General features: G+C 41.5%; 1 protein-coding gene across 3 annotated transcripts in view; it reads right to left on the bottom strand.

Annotated features, from left to right (window-relative positions):
- Positions 1–5,846, bottom strand: part of LDLRAD4 (low density lipoprotein receptor class A domain containing 4) — a gene marked incomplete at both ends in the record, with an annotated part of 167,114 nt that extends 161,268 nt beyond the window's left edge. For all 3 annotated transcript variants that reach the window (XM_079533305.1, XM_079533306.1, XM_079533307.1), the window contains one exon: positions 5,807–5,846. In XM_079533305.1, coding sequence (XP_079389431.1) covers positions 5,807–5,846 — 40 coding nt within the window. The remainder of the gene's footprint in view (positions 1–5,806) is intronic.
- Positions 5,847–18,107: the final 12,261 nt, after the last annotated feature.

The following is an 18,107-nucleotide window of genomic DNA, read 5'->3' as shown; positions in this document are numbered from 1 at the left end:
TAAAAGAGAGGAAGATGCTTTTAGACAAACTTGGAGGTTATCTGTAGTGAGTTGGTCTGGAAGTGGAAGAAGTCCAGAAACAAGAGAAGGTGAAGGACAGTAGGAAAAAGTAGGAAGATGGCCACAAGGGTATGGAATCCTAAAGTGAAACCCAGAAGGGGAATGATGGAGGAGTCTCAGTACAGAGGGGAACTGGACACTGGGAGAAGAGGCGGTGAGAGGCTGGGAAAGCACAAAACCCTGAACAGGAAACACAACAGAAGTCCTCAGTGCCAGAGGTATACAGAGGAGAAGTGAGGGCATTCCCTCAAGCTGCATTCCTCTGGCCAAGAGGAACTCCGAAAGTCAAACTCAGTTTCTCTGCCAAAGTGGGGTCTGGTGGAGCATCAACCAGGTCAAGTGGCTCTTCCTAGGAGTAACTCTGCCTGTTTGGATATTGCCCAAGGTCAGGCTTTGGTGACAACGACCTTGAGATAAGGCTGCAAGGGATTATAGAAAGATTTGAGGGTAGAATCACTTCCACAGGAAAAGATGTGATGGAGAGGATGCGAAGCAATGACAGAGCAGGATAAGGAGACAGAAATAGTCAGTGCTAGACAGAAGAGCAAGGGCCCACTGCATAAAGCAACCTCCTGCTATTTATTCCAGTTTCCATAGTACCTGAGCTAATAATCCCTCTAGCAGTGCAGAAGGTCACAAGGCAGGAATGCCCAAGAGTCAGTTCAGGTCTGTCAGAGCTTATGCTGAGACGGTGCTCGTAAAATCCTGATAGACCTAAGCTGACCCTGTGAGGTCAGGATGTTTCATCCATTGATTCTTAATTCACCCTACAGTATTCCCCTTATCCTTTGATTATTCTGGATCTCCCCATGCCACACACTTGCCAGTGACGGAGAGCTGACTTGAGAATCACTCTGTTCTGCTACAACAGCACTCAAAACACACACTGGTGAAAGGAGCTGATTTTAAAACACGGACCTCGGCTGCTCCTGTTCCCCACCACCGATACCCTCGCACTGGCACAGCACCAAGGGAGACCCTGGTAGGAAGTGCTCCCTTCACGGCAGCTAGGAAGCATGCCAGCGAGGCGGGTCTCCCACCCATCACATCACTGCAGCCCCTGCACACATACGCTCATCATGGCCATCCAGCTCAGGGTGTCAGACGCGTCCCAGCACAAAAGCCCACTGCTTCATGCAAACCTAAGGAAAAACAGCTTTCAGAATCTGAGAATTGCTGCTCTGAAATAGAGCTTTTTTTTTTTTTTTTTTTTTATTCTCAAGCGCCACTTCGTACAGAGCTCTGGCCAATTTTCCTTTTCCCTGGATGCTTTCAACAGGCCCAAAGAGTGCTGCTCGCAGCAGAAGTGGTGTATCAGCCACACAAATGCTAAGCAGAGTGGAAAAATTATTTTGCATGTCTTCCACACAGACTCTTGTCCATATATTCTAGCATAATGTTTATGACATAGTATTGTTGATTCACAGCCATTTTCTGGTCTCCTGCAACTGCCCATCTGTTTTCTGTAGACCTGCTGTCTCACCAGTTATACTACATTTTGATTTACACAGCTGATTATTCCAGCCCAACCACAGTTTAGAACTTGTCCTTAATGAACTGCATCATATTTATTTTAGATCAGTTCTTCAATAGACCGCATTAATTTTGAATTCTAATCTTGTGCTGAGAGGGTTTACATCCTCTCCCTCATTGGTGTCATCTGGAAATTCTGCATGCAGATTCTATCATCTAAGTCATTAATTAAAATATTGAATATTTTCAAGCAATCCTGGGCAGAATCACACTTGACATATCCTTCCAGCTTGGCTATGAATCACTATTAATTAACCTGAGAATAGCTTTCCAGCCAAGTGGGTGCCTACCTTGTAGCCCACACTGCCACCCTGTTAATGAAAGAGTGATAGCCTTTCAAAATCAAGACATGCTTTCTCTGCTCACAGAGAAGCTAGGTTCAACTGACAAGGTACATCCTGGAAGAGAACAATTTACATATATTTATCTCATTATCATTGACGGGTTAGTTGGAAAAACAAAACACACACAAGCTCATTTTTTGATTATGACATCTTTTCCCCAAAGACTGAGATTAGCCATCTACTTCAAAGGGGGGAAAAAGAGAACCTAGGAAAGTTTACAAGTAGAAGCACTGCTGGGCCCTTCACAACTCGGTTTTTTTTTTTTGAACCTTGACTGTCCTCTAAATGTTCTCCACCAGAACTGCTAATTGCTCAGGTACTACTCAAGCTACTTCATACTGTACTGAAGAGATAATTTAATAAGCTGCCACTTCTTTTAAAATACCTATCTCATCTAATTAGCTTATTATCAGTTTTGTTATGTTCTGTTTGGAATTCGTACCTGTCTAGAAGTAGAATTCCTTTTCTTGCCACCTGATTGCAATCTCCCTTTTTGGCAAAGAAAGATGCAAAAAAAGTCATTAACTACTTGGTCCAACCTGCACACATCAGATCATGAGTTTTGCTTTTCCTTCTCTATTAGTAGTACAGAAAGTCAGTCTTCCTCTTATTACTATTGAGGATATAGTATGTTTTCTTGTACCACATATTTTACCAGCTGCACTGTTGTGCCTTGGCCTATCAAATTTGGACCTTGCAAACTCCAACTACTCTTTTGTATTCACCTTGGTAATACATACAGTATCTAATTTCTGGTCAAATCCTTCTCATTTTTCAGATCATGCTATGTTTGTTTGTTTGTTTTGTTTTTGTTTTTTTTAATGAAGACACCTTTTATTTGTGCTTTTAAAACTCTTCATTATGACTAGAAAAGAAAAAGCTAGATCCTTTAAAAACTGTAAGCCTTTTTGTGTTTTTTAGGTTTGTTTCCCAAGAAATCTTTCCTGTCAGTCCTATGAGCTTATGTCCTTGCATACTATTGCTTTCATTCTGAAATTCTCTCATCTTCTGAAGAACATGATTGCTATCACTCAAATTGCCTTTTATCATCATAGGCTCAGTCATCTCTTTCCTAATCAAGCCTACACGCGCTTTCATTGCCTTTTCTACATTCTGCAATCCCAAACCTATCATACTTGCACAATCCACTGAAATCAGCATTAAGGCAGTAAAGTTAAAAGGGTTTTACCACATACTGCTGTTTAGTAATAAATGGTAAATACAGTATATCTCATCAAACAAGAGCCATCTGTAACAAACAGCAACTCTGGCATCTGTACCGGTAAACTGAACACTACAGACAGGATGAAAGTAACTTCTAACCATACCAGTAAGCCTTCCTAGGTCACAGCATATTAGGAAAGGTAGAAATGAGTGTTTCCAAACACTCTAAAGGTGGCTACAACACAGAGGTCTTGTCCTCCACAGCTTCTTTTAGCAGCACTACATTCCGCTGTAAATTGAAAATGATTACCCTAGTTGTTCCAATAGCTACAACCACTTGGCATAGCTAGATTCAGTGTTGACACTGCACCGCTTTTGGACGACAGCTTTTTTGGTACAAATTAGCTCACTTCCACATGTGGTCATGCCCCCTTTGCCACTAGCCACTACTGTTTACTTCTACAGTTAACTCAGCATACCAATAATAGGAGCAGCACAGCAAGGACAAGAGCAGGAACTACATGCACCTAGCACTACACTGTTACCTCAGAGTTTACATTAGCGTAACATGCTCCTATGAATTTGTCTAAGAAATACACACCTACCCACTGTAAACTGCAAGATGCGCTATAGAAATCTAACAAAGAACATGAAGGACCACCAAAAAGCAAATTCAATTCAAGCTAGAAGAAATGGAAGTCTCTGCCTTCTTCTCATATAAAAGCAACGGTAACTCCACCTGTTTGCTTTACAGGTCTCCTGCTCATTTCTTCTAGAATTCTCCTGAATCCATGGTGCAACTTAACTGCACTAAAGAATTAATACACATTTAGTTAACAAGATTTCAAAATGTTTAATTTCTTTACCTGAGAGCAGCTCCAAGGAATACAATTCCTTATGAGAGAGCACAATGCTCAGGCTCTCAAAGTTCCCAGAAGAGGTAGGAATTTGCTGGGTTGTCACCACAACCTGACTGCTGTCCCAGATCTCCAAGGACACCAGTTTCATTATTTGCCATTCCCTTCTACCCAGCAGCAGCAATGAGGTTAGCAACAATCTGACATTCTGCTGCCTTAGCAGTCTGATCCAAGCCAAGAACCTGACCTTCTAGGCACTAAGGGACAGTAGATGCTGTGGCAGAAGAGTTGAAAGTTGTAAAGAAAATAATATAACATTACAATGGTGTTAAGGGTAACAGAGTTTTCAGAGAGAGACAAGCTGCAGCAGAAGGCATGGCAGGAAGAGGGAACAGATATTAAACGGCAAAGCTTTCTGCAGAGAGCAAAAGAGTAGCAGGAAGATGAAGATGAGGTGGAGGAGGGCTGGCAGAGTAGCAAGGAGAAAGAAGCACAAAGTGCCCAAGCATCACACCTGGGAGCTGTGGGAGCATGTTGTGTGTCCAGCAGAGGCAGGAGAGCCCTGCGATGGTTCCTCACTTCACATCTCCCAGCAGCAGTGAAACACTCAAACAGCATGGAACTCAGAGACAGAAAATGATATTCCTACACACACAAGCCATAATCCAGCAAACGTTTGAAAGCAGAATTTTTTATGTGGAGAAATATATGTCTCACACATCACTTATTTTCATTTTGGTATTAACCCATTCTCTAGGCCCACTAAAGCAAGAGAACTATCCAGCCGATTTTCTATCCATTTCTCACAGAGTCTCAGCTGGCCAGATGATGAGGGGGAGGAGGGAAAGCAGGAAGGGGGTTAGCAGAAGATCCTGCTTTCTCCCATCTCCCAGATTATAAATCAGTTTCAGGCAGAAGACATGCAGTGCGTTCCAGGGCAGTTTACACTAGAGGGAGCTTCTCTCAGGGAGACCCACCACCTTTGTATCCTTTCTTAATACATTATTTCCAATACATCTACACAGAAGTGTACTAGAGAAGGTTGAAACAGTTATTGTTTAAATATTTCGGTTTTGCTGCTCAGCTGAGCCATGAGGGGAGGGAGTTTAAGCACAACTTAGCACAGTATCACAGAATGGCTTGGGTTGGAAGGGACCTTAAAACCCACGTAGTCCCAAACCCTCAGCTGTGGGCAGAGCTGCCCCCCAGCAGCTCAGCTGCCCAGGGCTCCATCCAACTTGGCCTTGAGTGCCTCCAGGGATGGGGCACCACAGCTTCTCTGAGCAGCTGTGCCAGCACCTCACTGCCTTCTGAGTGAGGAATTTCCCCCTAACATCTAACCTACATCTCCCCTCTGTTAGTTTAAAACCGCTTCCCCCTTTGCTATCTCTATCAGGTGCAGCAAGTTCTGCACCGAGGCATGCTCTGGCTGTAGTGATAAATCTCAACGCTGCCATGTTTCTGAGAAGCCTCCTGACAGAACTTCCATCCTGTATCTTCACCCAAATCCCATGTTAAGGCTAAGAGCAACTTAATAGACTATATTTTACACAACGGAGATAGGACCAACTGACCCAGGAGGCTACTCATTGTTAAGCTGTTAATGAGTACTTGAAGAAATGAGGAAAGCAAAGATTTAACTTCCCTGAGGCTTATAACAATCCATTTCAGGGGGACAGAAAATAAAGATATTATTCACTGTTAATACCAGAGTTGAACTGCTCATCAAGTGAAATGTTTTATAACGTTACTTAAGGTGGAAGCACTACAAGATGCTATTCAACTTATTTTCAAAACTCCAGAAAATTGCCTCAAAAGTACTAGCTTAATTACAAGAGAAATCCTTACCTGTGAAAGCATTTGTGGCCTGAAAACCAGCTTCCTGCATACTGCTCTCCCAGCGAAGCTTGTGATTCCAACTTTAACCTGTCCTTATTGGAGACAACTGCTGAGCTTGGAGCTGTCAAGTCACTTCCATCTTCGCTCGTCAGAGTCCATTTCTCTTTCTATTCCTGGATTTGGCACCATCCAATTGCCACCTGATCCTGGGTCTTTCACTCTGTAGGCACTGGGGCTATCTGCACCGAACCCAAGCAGCAAGCGTTGGACAGTCCCATCAACCGGCCAGCCAGAGGATGTGGGCCATGGTGGATGTGGAAATGAAGAAAATCATCTGCCGAGACTCGATTTTCCTTTTACACCTAAGTTCTAATCCTCTGTTCCTCCAGCACCATTTTTTCAGGTCCCAGCCAATGGTGGTGTTCAATTGTCTCTCCTCTCTCGTGCTGGCCCCCCTCAGGCACGCTCACTGAGAAATTAAAAGAGAAGAGATTATGTTTCCCGATGACCTGTAGCAACATTAAAATTAAGAGACTCCAGGGAACAAAAACCCAAAACACATTATCAGGGATTGATTGTACACATTAAAGGAGATCTTCAGAAGGCAAATATTGCGATTTTGCTGAGATGTAAAGTGTGACCACACAGCTCTTTGAAGTGCAAAGAGGAACAGTGCTGAGGGTGTCATATGCATCTCTGAGAACATGATATGATTTACATTTCAAAAGCCATATTTAGCAGAGATGGGGGCAGCAATACAATAACAAAATTGCAGTTGAAAGGGAAAAGGAAAAATACTCAAGGCTCTCAAAGTCTAGTCTATTCAAAAACCAGAGTGAGATTATTAGCATTTCATATAGCTGCTTTTGGAGCAGGAAAACGAAGCAGTGGATGCCAACGCTCTACACATCATTCTGTCTTCCGAGGTTAAAAACCTTTCTACGTCTGTGCCATTGATTATCTGTTTAAAATCTCGACTGTAACACAGATGACACAACTCAGACATCTTCCAACATTCGGTAATGTTAAAAATACCCATAGGCTGTACAAGGGAAAGGTGGGAAAGCTGTTCATGATACTACTACTCCACAAAAGCATGGCTGTTTGCAACTCCCTGAAAACTAGAGCATACTTAGTTTTCTGAAAACTAGGATACATTCATAGGGTGAAGGACAGCAGCAGACAAGTACATATGTAGGGAGAAGGTTAGGAAAAAAAAGGAATGGTTTTGCTCACAGAAAAAAAAGAGGACTTGGGAGAAGAATCCACTCGCTCCCCAGCCATCCTCCTCCTCTGTAGCACTTAAGGCTCTCCTTAGTGCTTAAAGTGTAGGCTCTCCTTATTCAGTAGCACAGGCAAGTCAAAGCTACGTCAGTGATGATCTTATAATCTACTAATGGATTTTAACTAATGAGTCTAGTCAGCACTTGCAGTACTGGATCAGGATGACATCCACCTACCGGGGCAGCCCACAGAAGCAGGCACCAGGACCACCACCAGTCCCAGCACTGCATGCTCCAGCAAACAGTGCGAATGTAGATGTGTGCAATCCATGCCTGCTTCTCAACCCCACTTTGGTGTCTATCTTTACCTGCAGCACCTAGTGACCAGCCAACAGCCTGAAGCATAAGGCTGCACGACCCTCAAAATGCAAAGAGGATTCTCACACCGCTTGCAGCACCTCCCGCTCCGCACACACCACTGCATGCAAAGCTGGCTGGGCCTCAATGTCTTTATTAGGGCTTTTTGTGATGGACAAACAAGAATCTGCTCTCAGGTGCATTACTGCCATTGAGCGTGACACCTGATGAGCGCTGACTCTCTGGAATACACTGAACAAAAGTGAGATGCTATGATGAATTTTCTATCCTAATGATATTGCTACTGCTTTCTCAATTCTGGGAAGTCAGTATTTCTGAAAAACACAAATTTTTGAACGCAGGACTTTCAACTCATATAAGGTTACAGATCACATTCAAGACATTTTCCCCACTTCTTACCCACACAGCCCAACTTAACAGAAGAGAACACAAAAGTGAAAGAAAAACTGAAAACAAAGCCTTTACATGTAACAGTTTCTATCCCCAAAAAATTGAATTAAAACCTTAGATTCATGTTTGACAAGATACTATTTGTCAACCTCACATCTTCAAAGTGCTCTGTGCAACTAATAGCCTTTTCATATGAGGTCATTTTAATTTAAAGTACATACCACTGAACAAGTAAAATATACATACACCATAGCACAAATTCCTCTTGGCTCCTCACAGCATGCTAACTATTCCATAATGACTACAGATAGATGCTGCACTCATCTCCCAAGCTTTTTCTCTAGAGGTCTGAGTTTCTTCTATATTTACAAGAATGGGTCCATATTTGCATTCGTTTTCAGCCTTCTAGCTCATGGTTTTGGTTTATAAATCCACAATTTTGATGCATTCCATTTTCAGCATTTTGATGTTTTTCCTCATCCTAACGATTCTCAAGAGATTCGCACCAATACCTTAGCAACCAGGGAAAATCTCTCATGTTACTAAATAGCTACATCTTCATACTAGATATAACACACTTCCAATTGTTTAGAGAATAAAACACAATTACTTTTCTGAAAATTAACTTTAGTGGAAGAAAAATTATTTTCAGCATCCCTGCTAAGCTTGTTAAGAACACAGTGGTGCTGCAGAAACTCTACAGTGCTGGCACATTCAGCAACAGCTGCTTGTTCCCTGAGAAATAATGGGATTTCAACAACTATATTGGACACTGAAACACTTGCAGAGTTCACCTGGAGCTCGAACTTCAAAAGGTACTGCACTCATGCATCAGGCTTAAGACCTCTGTTAAGGCCTCAAGTGCAGGAAGAGTCCTCACGATTACCCTAAGTGAGCATCTTCTGCTGCAAGAAGCACTCTTCTCCTTTGGCACTGAGCTGGGAAGCAGCTGGCAGGACATGGACAGCAAACTAAGCAGTGCTGACAGAACTACAACAGTGTGCGATCTTCAGTTGCCCATTAAAGTTTTCAGAACCTGTGGAGAACACGGTGGGAGCATGTCCCATTGTATTGGTAAAGAGAAAATCTAAAATAGAAAGGCCTAGATACTTTGCTCCATCTGTTACCTCCTTTGCAACAGGAACTCTGTTCCTATTTCTGCTTTCATTCATCCATTGCAGTGTTAGAAGAGTCTCTGAAGCAAACCAGGATAACATGATATTTTATGGCTGTGCCATAGAGATTTTCAGCTAAGTGCTTACATGACTAAAGAAAAAAATCAAACCCTTTTTGTTGTTGTTGTCGTTGTTTTTTCTCCTTTCCACTTTTCTCAGATTTGAGCTTGGGAAAGACACCATCACTTAAACCTCACACAAATTGCAAACAAAATATTTGGACTATTTGACACATTATGTGAGTTACAGGTTCTCGTGGTATATTTAGCCAGCCAGCCTGTTATTGCTCTTTTCTAAATAGCTAATGATTATATATTAAAGGGCCACTTTAAAAAATAATCTGAGAGAGAAGCGGCAGCCAGGGAGCGTAATTAAATCCTGCAATAATATCTACATTTTATGAAGTGTTGTGCAATCATTAGTCAGGAGCAAGCCTGGAGGAGCTTGCACAGAAAGTAGCAAAACACTAATTTTTCCAAGATTGGTATCTCTTAAACATCTTTAACAACTCAAAAACGCTGACCAAAATGTAAATGCTGCAGCATGGTTTGTTTGGGGCTTTTTTGTCCCCGTTCCCTCTCGCTACACACAGCCTGTTTCTTTGCCACATGCTGTTGGTTCCCACACATACTGCAAGAACTCAACAGGTGCACTGTCTGAAGGGGCACAGCCACAAGGAGCATTGCCTGCACCTGCACACCCATCCGTGGCACAAGACATTCCAAAGGACAGTCCCTGATCACTCCAGAAAGGCCTGTCTATGGAACAAACCCACATATCTAACTTTCTGAAAAAGTTACTGACTAGCTTGTAGGCTACAGCTTAATTTAAACTCAGCAAGGGAGGACTCACAGCTTGAGCTTTTAGCTTTTGGGTTAAGGAAGTGCGAAAGGGCAGCGGTACCAAAACCCCCAGCAGAACACTGCTGAACAGTGGCTGCAGGAGGGCAGGAGCAACAGGGGATTGCAACAAGCCTCCGCACCCAGGAACCAGCAATCCGCCTGAAGGGAGGGCTGCCAGTGCTGAACTATCTGTGTGCTTCAAAACCCTTCCCAGAAAGGCCAGTACTTCCTATGTTTTGAGGCAGTGTCAACCTGGATATAAATCTAAGAAGCTTCTGGCTAAAAAATATAAATTCAATAATTTAAAAAATTTATTTTTTTATAAGTCCGACACTTTATATTTATAAAACAGTGCTTGTAAAAAAATCTTCTGTGGTTTGCTACAGCAATTGAAAATAAAGCATGTGTGCATACGCAGAGCTTACCTCTCCATCCCCAACTGGAGTCTGCCAGAGTTTTCCAGGCTTTGGGTTTTCTTCTTACAGAGACTTCTAAACCAGATATTAGTATTTATCAGTTATACCTAATTCTTCTTAGATGGTAAGATCTGTGTTTCACAGTATGATCTTCATTTACTTCCATCTATCATTTGTCCTCTTTAAGATAACACTTCACCAGTGCTAAGTGAACTATGGATTTTGGGAACTACTGTGCTTCATAACTCAAAGACCACTCAGAAAACTCAAGGCGACATTCACAGCACGTACAGAAATCAGACCAAAAACCAGATGTTTAAAATACATTTACCTAATCACATCTTTCTCACTCACATATATACATAATTCGTTTTCTATCTTCACTGTTTGTACAGCTTAGTTGTGACATTTCCAGCAGCTGCTGTATTTCACTTTTTTGGTGAATTTCTGTGGCTGACACAATTAGTCTGTATGTTAAGCTACATCATATATATTCCTATTCTTGTAGATACTTTCAGATATGCTTCAGCTTGCTCAAGAATAGCATCCAAGCTTTCTTCCTTCCTTTCTTCTTGTTATAGAACCCTCTGACTTTCAGCAAACATGAGGACCATCTAAGCAAGCTGTGGTCCCCCTACATCAGTTGGAGAAGGAAATGGGACTCAAGAAGAGGGCAGATTGCCAAAATGAAGCATCTTTTTTTTTTTCTAGCCTTGTTACAAAGTGATCCAGAAAGCAAGACATACCCCCCAGTGCCAATGTCAACACACACTGCAAAAAACACCACAGGCGAAGTCCAGTTTTAAAGAATAAGAATAAACCGTTTCAGTAACAGCATTTCTCCTCCTCCACCCTCCTGCTTCTGTTTATTTCTCTTTCGAATGAAACACCGATATAAAACGGGCCTGTTTAGTAGCTTCCTGCCAAAGCAAATAGCCTCTGGTAATCAGACAGCAAGGAATATTTCACTTGGCCAAATCCTATAAATAACTGATAACACAAAGGAGCACGCCACATTTCCTTCCATTAATCTTGTTAACTGAAATAATTAATGTGAGTCCTCTATATTCTATCTCTCTGAAGAAAGTAGAGAGCCATATATTTCCCTATAGGTCCACTGACAGAATGCAGTAAAACCCCAATGGAAAAGTTCACTCAAATCTCCATGACAAGCTATTGGGCTTGGATGAGATAATTATTGCGAGAAATTGTACGAGTTGTGTTATGCAGGGCAAATTGTTTATTTTTGGACCTTAATAAAACTATAATTACCAGAAGACGTCAAAAGAAATCATTAATCATCTGCTCTGTGAACCTAACCAATAAGAGAGAAACCTAAGCTCTGAATTTTATTTGCCAAAATAATGACAATGTAGGAGGAGCAGAATCCAGTCTCAATCTTCTTCCAAAATATCACAGCATCAGTTTTGAATTTGCAGAAGGCTGGTGAAAGCTACATTACACTAAGCAGATTGGAGAAAAGAGCCCAAGTTTTTTACTTGTGTCAGAAACCAGTCATCACCAGAAACCCAGGGGATGATGCAAACCTCAAGGCTTTGGAGCATCTGATAACTAACTATACCCCAAAGAGCATTTAGTATCCCTGGGCACCACCCAAAAAACAAGTTGTGAGTCACAGCTACCAGGCCTGAGCTCCCAGGGTAAGGATGTCACTGGTTGAATGCTGCTCTGCCACATGGGACACATGAGCAGAGGAAGCATCTGAGGAGAATATCACGTTGCTATTGCCAATGCTCTGTTAGGAACAGAGTTAGTTCCTAACAGAACTCTGTTAGTTATCAACACAGAGCTGAGCACAAGATGATAGAGACAGTCAATAAATGGTCCTCACCTCCTCCCCTCCCACAGTAACTCTTTGCTGCTCTTTTCTGGCTTCTTTTCACCTCAACAAAAGCAATGGGGGTGCGTCCTGGCCCTGCATCCTCACCAAAGCCACAAGCAACACGTGATGTTTACAAGTTCTGCTTTCAGAGTATGCAACAGCCGTTTCCCAGCTTTTAGCCAGCCCAAGCTTCCCAGTGTCTTTACAGAGGATTTTAAGGATAATAGAAGGTGCACGCTTGTTATCTCCAGTGACAAACCTCACATAACACAGCAAGCAGGCAGTGCTCCCAGCCTATGGCACACAACCAGCGCCAACCCACACCAGACAAGCAGTGCCTACTGGGGCACCTTCATCTCCATCAGCAGCACCTCCGTGTCCAGTGAGGACACTACGCCCTCCAGGGAACAGGGGCACACCAAATCCCTCCCACTGAACACCGCAGCCAAGAATTCTAATATACATATACACGTGCAAAGATCCACATACATGTACCAGTTTTGCTCATAAAAAGCAGACTGGGGGAATCTAGGCCAAGCTGCACTTAAGTTTTTCAAGGCAGAAACATCTGTACTGTGATTGTTCTGAAAGGAAATACTGAAGACAGCATCTCCCACGTGAAAATGTCAGGCAGCATACGGACACTGACAAAGACATATATACAGCCCTCCCTGAAAACATGACTGAAAACTATGGGAAGAGCTACCCATGGGAACCTGAAAATGAAACATGAGCTTCACAATTTAATTCACATAGACTGCCACCTCACTGAAGAAGCACCGACAAGAATTCTGTAACTTTCAGGAGGGCTGTTTCAGCCAGTGCTATCCTAATCCATCTGTTGTGAGCAGCAGCTGCTCAGGAGCAGAAGGAACACAGGAGCAAGGCCTGCTGCCACGTCACACACATCACTACATGAAGCCATTTCTAGCATCCTGCAGATGAAACCACGCCACAAGAATTCATCTGGTTTACTTACAGCCTCAGTGGCCCAAATGCAAAAAGAAATGGAAGCAGAGTGCCCTCCAGACAAGCTCACCTCAGCTAAAAGAAACTGGGGACACTGGGCACAGCTGCTCCCCCAGGCAGGACAGGGGATATCAGCCCTGCAGCAGATCTGGGTGCAAAAGGGCAGCGGCCAGTTCCAACTGCCTATGCAGATCATATACCAGTGCCATAAAAACCACCACCACCACCGAAGCAGTACTTTTGTATTCAGGAAGGACTCTTGTTGTAAGAAATATCTAAAATTTCTCCCACAGAACTACACCGTATTTTAGACGACTGAAAAATCCTGGAGCCTGCTGTTCCCTATTCTACCACTCTTGATTTTCACACAAAGCTACAATGAGCTGCATGAAGCAATAGAGATTCCAACATCTGCCTCCCCTTCTGAAGCCCACATCTCAACTTTGCCCAGTATCTAGCAACAACAGCAAGATGAAATTGCAAAGTTACCATTATATTACAACTGAGCTCTCAACTCAGTGCAACAACCTCAAGCATTCAAATATATTTGCTTATAAACTCCACAGTCAATCGGGCTTAAGTAGTTCCCTCAGTAGCTCTTAGTTCCAACAACTACAACTTTCAGCATGGAGATGAGAAAAGGAAGAAAATAACGATTTAGCATCTCTTATTTTTTTTGGACTTGGGAGATTTGCCTGTGGTTTTTTTGTTTGGTTTTTTTTTTTTTTTGGATGTGTTACGATCTCTCTAGGCTTCTGATCCCACCATTAAAGTGGATGCTGCTTCTACTTGTGGGTTAAGGAGCAATGAAATACTTAGGTACCAGGAGTGCTCTTAGCAAAATAGATCAGAGAGAAAAAACTAAGGCAACATTCTGATTAATTTAATTTTGCACTTGAGTGAATCTATCATTCTGCAAACTCATTACAATCCTATTAGTGTGGTAAAACTGCCCCAAATAAACTCCTTTTATCAAGTAGTAAGCCAATATTATTTTATTTCCCAGCAATAGTAACAAGACAGTCTCCTTTAAGATTGTTCTTCTTTAAAAAAATCTGTTGGAAAACAACTCATAAAAATACTATAAGATGCAAGCGGAGGACACAGTTGGAAGCAGTATCCACTGGTGATCACTTAAATCTCATTTTCCGGAGAACACCACAGTTCAGTCTCTCGAATCCCTCATTACTTAACATACAAAAGCAAAGAGGTTATTTTTTTCTTGTCCTTGATGGAAAGCTTTTACATAAGCAAACAGCACAAAGAAACGGGAACTACTGTTACCAGCTAAATCTGAGAAATCCCCCTAGCCAAGAAATTCTTGTTTAGTATTAATGTAAGGAAGCAAACAACATCTTGACTCTCTCACTTTGGCTACAATTTAGGAAGCATCCAACCATTTTTATCTATACTTTTTAGAAACAAATGTATTTTGATATACTCTTGTCATACTTCACAATCATTCGTGCTACGCTGATACACTGTGTTAGGTTAGAGTGCTTCAATTGCATCCAACCTGCACAGAAGCGTTTTAGCAATCCAACACTGACAGCACATTAACTAATTAACTGAAAGTTAAATGCACTGAAGTTTTTCGAAAAAACAGCTTAAAAACTGATATTTGCATTAAGGAAAATGAGGCTGTTTATTTCTCACATGCGCACAACCCACTCACATGTTCTATTTCTGCACTGTCCACCTTTTCAGGAACTCTGACCTCTCTGGTCTTTTTTTCTGTTCCACATCCACTTAAGAGCCAGAACACGAGCATTATTTCTAAATACACCTAAGATTACGTGAGTGGTCTTCTAAGCCAACTTATCAGTCTTCTCCCACCCTAACCCTCTGCCCATTAACACACAGCCTCCTTCAGGAAGGGCCAGCAGCAATGTAATTTATAGATAATTACAAAGTGTTATTAAATTCAGTAACCAACAGAAACTCTCTACAATCTCATATCAGAAGAAAGCAATGATCTACCTTTGCTATGGAGTTACAGCTTTGTATTTCCCAGATGCTAACTCATCACCAATTTCATCATATCAAATACTTATATTTTTCTTTCTTTTTAAACAAGTGGAAAACGTAATGAAATCCTGACTTTTTGCCTTTAATAATTCAGCTTCCAGTATCACTGTAATGCTTTCTGATAGAGACACCTGTCTTCTGCATTGTAGCCCCATAGCTGAGAAAACAGGGTGGGTTTATTAATAAAGCACAATAAGGAACCAGATGTTCAGAATGGAAAAATGCAATGAAGGAGAGAGATTGTCCTCCCCTCAAAACATTCATGAGAAAAAGCTCATCCAAATAAAAGGCAGTTGTCTGATAAGGAGGCAGCTGGAACCAGTGATGCTGATTATTCTTATTCCACTATATCCCACAGCAAGACACAAACCTATTTAAGAGGAGACAGAAGGGAAAACAAAAAATCCCACCTGTATTAATCTATACCATGTAGTTAAAGCTCTTGACAGTGCAACCCAGTCCTATGCCCAAGGAGCAGGCAGATGGGTATATATATGTTCCTTCTGCTAACAGCATTGGCAGAAAAGGGCTTCATATCAACACTTTCAATACTAAAAAGAGAAAAGAGGACAAAAATAAAACAAGAAACACTAGGATCCCAGAAGAGTTAAATATCTAGAATTTTGGATCAACAATGTGAGCATCTTATATAACACAGTTCATCATATGCTACCCAGTCAGTCATGCATCAAGAGCAGAAACTGGGTTAGTCACTAAATTTCTAAGAAACAAACTGAGATCTTGATTTTAAAGCACGTCAGAATGTACCAAGTGCTTTGTTACACCGTTAAAAGTTAATTATTATCAAATTAAATATCTGTACTTTGCATTATTTTTAAATGCAGAATTCTTGGGGTCGGGTTGTACACTGATCCAGCATATGGTGATCACCTTCTGTACAGGTATGCAGTAATTTCTCCCCATGCTGATCTAAGGAAACCTTCACATGCAAGAAAACCTTTCTGAGGCAGGATGGTGGCCTCAGAACCCACAAACAAAGGTGAACCCGTCCACAGGCAGCACTGACCAAATTTTCCCATCTCCAGCCTGAGGTTACATATCCATCGCAGGAGGAACTTGACTGTACCTGGAGGTGTTCAAGAAACATGCAGACGTGGCACTGAGGGATACGGTAAGTGGGCATGGTAGTGATGGACTGATTGATAGTGGGACCAGATGATTTTAGTGGTCTTTTCCAACCTTAATGATTCCATGATTCTATACACCCCACACCCCAGAAATCACCATCCAGCTCTCTCTTACAATGGGACCAATCTCTCTTCTCCTACAATGGGACCAACAGAAATGCCATGCTGTGGTCACTGAAAGCACAAGGGACAATACCCAGCTGACCTGCACACAATGATCTCCCTATCACAAAATGCAAGAATTGCTCATTCTCTTCAGAGCCCTTTTTTTTTTTTGAAGGAGGAAGTCACCAGCCTGCATGCATAAACAAGGACGCCTAGTCCTGATTTACCTAGGCACTTTTCTGACTTGACACCCCTTCTGGCTCACCATTTGTGCTTTTGGCTTTGTTAGTGTTTTTCTTCATTTTTAAATAACATGCAAGAAAACCTAACTGAAATAGCATATAAAATCTGTTCCCCAGTAAAAATAAAAACAAACAAACCAACCAAGCCCAGTACACCAATTCATTACACGTTCTTGAATTTGTGATAGGTCATTTTCAAGCATGTACATCTTCACAATTTTAGAACTTAATAACCAACAAAATGTTGAAGGTTTTCCTCCTGTTAAATCACATTATGCATCAAAACAGAACCATTTTACAATTCAGACTTTGTGGGAAGACTGAAGCTCCAGACTTATTTTGCATACAGAAGCCCTAAAAAAGCCCTGGGCCTTTTTATTATTTATTAAAAACACACAGAACAGGCAAGGAAAAACATCCAATATGTATTTGCAGACAGAACTATGCGGATTTTTAACAAATAAGCAAACTAAATTTACCTTGTGGGCATAAGCAAACATCAAAAATGCCAGCTCAGAGGGTATTTTTCTTTCTGTAACACTATCACTTTGGGAAACTATTAAAATAGCACAAACTTAAAAGCGGTACTAACAAAAACTGAATGCAGTTCAACTCCAGCTTCCAACTAGATGTCTTTTTTGCACACATATGCTTTGCCTTCCATTACTCAGCTGCATAATATAAACCACCAAACTGCACTTTAAACAAATCTGAACTGACAATGCCAAGTTCTAATTGAAACACATGAAGGCAGTTGGGCAATGCACAAGCATTTCATAGAGAAGCCAGCAGTGCTCACAGCTGGATGAAGTCTACGCCCTGCAAGGGAGAAAGAGATTGAGTTTCCTCACTTTATCTTTCCTTCAAAAAACAGACAAAATACTAAACAAAAATAATAATAATAAAAAAAAACAACCACAACTATTTTCATAGTCTGAGAAATCTTACTATTCAAAACCCACGAACAGTATGAGAAGACCTCTTATCACTGTAAGACCAAAATAAAGCAACTCCAAAAATCATCTGGGCATTTGTGTGTGGACAGTCTTTATATGAAGACGAAGACACACACACACACACACACACACAATGATCCTGCAATGTATACTCTTTTAGAGCACCTCACAGCACTAACACAAACATTTTCCTGCATCAAGAAGAAACTAATGTATGATAAGGAAATTCACCTCACAACAGTACAACAGTATTTTTCCAGGTAGTTTTGCTGAGATTAGTAAGTCAATTTTATCACGCAAATGAATAGAAGGGAGGCAAAGGAGAATACCTAAAAAATAAAAACTGAAAAATAAAATTAAAAATCCAGAAGTAAACATGCAGCATGCAAACTAATCCACGTTAGCTGCATCTCAGCTTCAACATTTCCAAGTCAGACTTCTCTCTGTTGCTGCTGGATGAAAAATGAACTTCTTTGCTGGTTATTCATTATTATTTTGAAAAGGCACAAAGCAGGTCTGAGATGGAGGTCACCTCTTCCCATCAGTTGCTCCTCAGATGAACACCTCTAGCTACTAAAGTCTTTTTGTCCACGCA

The sequence above is a fragment of the Tetrao urogallus genome (assembly GCF_951394365.1).
Source record: "Tetrao urogallus genome assembly, chromosome: 3".
Classification (NCBI taxonomy): Eukaryota; Metazoa; Chordata; class Aves; order Galliformes; family Phasianidae; genus Tetrao; species Tetrao urogallus.
This window is presented reverse-complemented; position numbering and strand designations above follow the sequence as displayed.